Below are 4,379 nucleotides of genomic sequence, written 5' to 3' on the forward strand. Positions count from 1 at the left end.
TTTTTTTTAATCATGAGAATGATCGAATGATCGATAGATGTGCCCTTTTTAGGGAGGAGTTCTAACATTGAGGCAGAATGACTCCCCTTATATCCATGTGTCTAACACAATTATCCACAAGCCATGTTATGTGGACTAACCAAATTTTCAATTAATATTGTTTTTTATTTATTTATAATCATGATTTATTGAAGTAATTTGGGCAAGGCCCAAGTACAAACCTAATGACTACTACTATAACACAAATAGTATATCCAATAGCTTTTATACCAGATATATAAAAAATTATAATTTAGTAAACACTGAAACTCTCTAACTCTATGGGAAAAACATCAAATACCAGATATATAAAAAATTATAATTTAGTAAACACTGAAACTCTCTAACTCTATGGGAAAAACATCAAACTCTAAACAACAACACCATTCTTCTTAAAAAAGAAAAAGAAAAAATTAACATGGCACCAAATTACTTTTGTTATAAAAAAACACCACTAAACCTGCCCACTGAATAATAATATTAAAATATAATTTTTAATTTAAAATAAAAAAAATCTATAATATCATATGATATCACATCCTCATATATAAAGCATTTGGTACGATACTACCAACATCATTAGAACCACTTCGGTCACTCTCATGACCCTAGTCATTACAAATTTACAACCAAGATAGTATAGGCAATCATTTGAATCATGCCATTTGAAAGGTTGTGTTACAGTAGAACATACAATTAAGTACGCGTGTCTATATAGAAACAGGAACAGAGCGTAAAGCTGACTGACATAGATTGACCAATGATGTTAATCCACCGACAGTGGCTTTGGTCGATTCTTTTCTGCTTGAGAGTGCAATGCTAATCCATCGACATCGACTTCATCTATTCGAAATATGTGAGCATCTGGACTATCTCCCTCATGGTAGGCCTATCGATCGGCTGTTCTTGTGTGCATAGCAGAGCCACGAATAATATGCGCATCGCTTCTCGCATTGGGACATCGCTGAGCCTGGGATCTATAATCTTCTTAACTTCATCTCTTTTCCAATTCGTCATCTTCTTCACCCACCCTGTGATGTTCATGCCTTCCTCAAATTCACATTCACCCACTGCCCCTTTACCCGTAATCAGCTCAAGCAGAACCACACCGAAGCTGTATACGTCGCTCTTCTCGTCCAGTTTCAGAGTGTATAGGTACTCTGCTAATTCAATAATCAGTGTTAAGTTGAATGTTAGATGCAGAAACAAATTTAAAATAAGACAAAAAATCAAGAATAGTTCAAATTTATGTTAGTGTTGTTCTGACTTGGTGAAGTCACACACTTTATTGAAATTACTTTGTTCGATATCTTGCACACCAGTCTGGACAGAAAAATTGTTAGTCGACCTTCAACTAACATTGCCTATGGACTAAAAGATATTAGTGTTCTAAAATGAGAAAAAGATTGATACATCGATTTACCAGGAGCTATGTAGCCAAAGGATCCTGGGAGTGAGGTCGTGCGCTCCGAGGTACCAGAGTGATGCAAGAACTTGGCCAGGCCAAAATCTGCAACATGTGCTTCAAAGTTGGAGTCCAGAAGAATGTTGCTGGATTTGATGTCGCGATGAATGATAATCGGCTGACAATCGTGGTGAAGATAGCACAAGCCCTCAGCAACCTCCACTGCAATTTTGTATCTCTTATCCCAATCCAGATGCCGTCCACTGTTTCCATGAAGTAGCTCTGCTAGGCTTCCATTTGGCATGTATTCATACACCAGAAGATTGGTGTCATGGTTGGAACAAAATGCCAGCAATCTAACTATGTGACGATGGCGGATTTTTCCCAAAGTCCTGATTTCTGCAGAGAAACCATAATCGTTTGGACAGCCATTGAAGGTGCCAATACTTGTGAGCTTCTTGACTGCAATTTGTTCACCATCAGGCATGATCCCTCTATACACAATTCCCGCTCCTCCTTTGCCGATTGTGTTCTCCTCTTTTATGCATTTCAAGACGTCGTCGGTCCCAAAGTTGACTTTCTGGAAGGTCGTCATCTGCCAGGACCTGCCCTCGCCTTCTTTCCTAACTGTTCTTGCCTTATTTACGGCTGCCAGACATGCCAAGGCCAGCGAGCAGAAGATGACAAGTCCAAACGCTAAGAGAGCTAAGAGAAGTCCAACTTTGGTGTGTCTCGACCCACAAGAGCGTAAGTGTGCTCCGCATAAATATGGATTCCCACTTACATTGACAGAATAAAACAGACTACTGTCTGGAACCAGGCCTGAAAAATTGTTGTATGAGAAATCCGCGTATATCATCTTTTTGCCAAACTCTCTTGGGATGCTCTCGTTCAACTGATTTCTGGATACGTTCAGATGGTTCAGATTTTTCATCCTGCTGATTTCCACTGGGATTGGACCACTGAACTCATTCTGGCTGAGATCAATGGATTCAAGTAAAGTACAGTTGCTAATCTCCCTAGGAATCATACCATTAAACCTGTTTTTGCTGAAATCGATCGTAGAAATATCCATCAGTCGGCCAATCTCTGGTGGGAGATTACCCGTTAATCGATTTCCATGGATGAGAAGCATCCGCAAAGCAGATAATTTACCTATGGAAGAAGGAAGAGAACCGCTCAAACGATTATTGGAAATATCAAGCCGCCATAGCATGGAGGATACAGCATTAATTTGCTCCGATATACTCCCACTCAGATAATTGTTCTGCAGTTGGATCACAGTCAGCATGGGTAAGTACAGTAAGCCTGCAGGGATCGAACCATTCAAATAATTTTTCTGCATGAGGACCATATGAAGAGAATTACATTTTCCCAAAGAATCAGGAATAGGGCCGAAGAATAAATTATTTTCTATAGTCAATATCTTCAGCCTTCCACCCGTACAAAGCGTCTGAGGGATGGAACCTGTTAGTTTGTTGTAAGAAATGTCCATTACCACTAGGTGTCCACTTACGCCCAGTTGCTGAGGCACCTGGCCTGTGAAATTGTTCCCCCAAAGGTTCAAATCCTCCAAATATGGCAAATCGCCAATGAAAGGTGGAATCTCTCCATGTAGTATGTTCTGGAACAGATACAGCTGTTTTAATTCTTTTAGCTCCGAGAGTTCCATGGGTATTTCTCCAGAGAGGCAGTTATTGGATAGATCCATGGATGTTAAACTCGTAAGATTGCCCAGTTCAGGAGGAATACGGCCAGTGATGCTATTATTATATAAATACAAAGCAACCAGATTTTTCAAAGCACCAAGCTCAGAAGGAAGAGCACCAGTAAAGCCACAACCAGACATGTCGAGTTCTACAAGTTTGCTCAAATTTCCTATCTCGCGAGGAATATCTCCATCGAATGCATTGTAGTAGCCTAAATAAAGTGTTTTCAAGTTCCGCAGATTGCCAAGCTCTCTTGGTATTTTTCCGTTTAAACTATTTCCATACAATGAAAGATATTCTAAATTCGTTAAATTCCCATACTCACCAGGAATGCTGCCCGAAAAGAAATTTCCTCCCAGCTCAAGATGTTTGAGCTTCGCTAAATAGCACACATTCAGTGGCAATGCCCCTGACAAATTGTTGTAAAAGACATCAAGGACCTCTAGGTTCCTCATGTTTGATATGTTGGAGGGGAGGCTTCCAGTGAGAAAGTTGTTAGAGATGTTGAGGAAACGAAGGGCTTGCAGATTTGTGACCTCAGTAGGAAATGGTCCGGAAATACTCATGTAGGAGAGATGTAGAGCCACTACTTGGCCAACATGGTCACATTGGACGCCAGTCCACGAGCAATAGGTGGTGAGATTGGAAACACTCCAGGTATCTAACAGATGACTAGAATCGACCATTCCTTCCTTCATTGAAATCAGCAATCTGGCATCTCCATGGGATGATGAATTGGTGATCATAGCAGATGATGGGTATAGAAACAAGGAAATAAGGAAAAAGGAGATTTCTATGGCGAGTTTTTGGTTCCTCATCTTGTAATGAATGAATCTATGTTGACAACTCCCTGATTGTCGCAGTGCGACAGAATAGAAGACAGTTCGCACGACTACAGTTATGGAACTGCTCTCAATTACCATGCACACGGACTGCTCAAGGAGGCCAATGATTGACGCAGTGTAATAGAATTGAAGAATGCTCTGGCAACTACAATTATGGAACTACTCCAAAGGTTACAGAAACATGTTAGGTATAATATGAAGCGGTCTACTTAATATAAACAATCCCAGAGTACTGTACTTATGCACCAACTAGCAGTGGGAACGTGCGCAAAGGAAGAAATTCACAACAATAGTCCACTTTCAATCTTTTTTGTGAACCGTAGATGGTCGGTGGTATGTGGATATTTAAAATGCGTAAAATTATAGATTTTCTTAACAAAA

General features: G+C 40.1%; 1 protein-coding gene across 1 annotated transcript; it reads right to left on the minus strand.

Annotated features, from left to right (window-relative positions):
- Window positions 1-882: 882 nt before the first annotated feature.
- Window positions 883-4,076, minus strand: LOC149172374 (uncharacterized). Its single transcript, XM_089426300.1, has 2 exons — window positions 1,463-4,076; window positions 883-1,199 (listed from the first exon to the last, which is right to left on the minus strand). The coding sequence occupies exons 1-2, from the start codon at window positions 4,074-4,076 to the stop codon at window positions 883-885; spliced, it is 2,931 nt and encodes a 976-aa protein (XP_089282426.1).
- Window positions 4,077-4,379: the final 303 nt, after the last annotated feature.

Source organism: Pinus tabuliformis, chromosome 4_2 (assembly GCF_031772625.1).
Source record: "Pinus tabuliformis cultivar Carrire ecotype Pingquan chromosome 4_2, CPIR1, whole genome shotgun sequence".
Lineage (NCBI taxonomy): Eukaryota > Viridiplantae > Streptophyta > Pinopsida > Pinales > Pinaceae > Pinus > Pinus tabuliformis.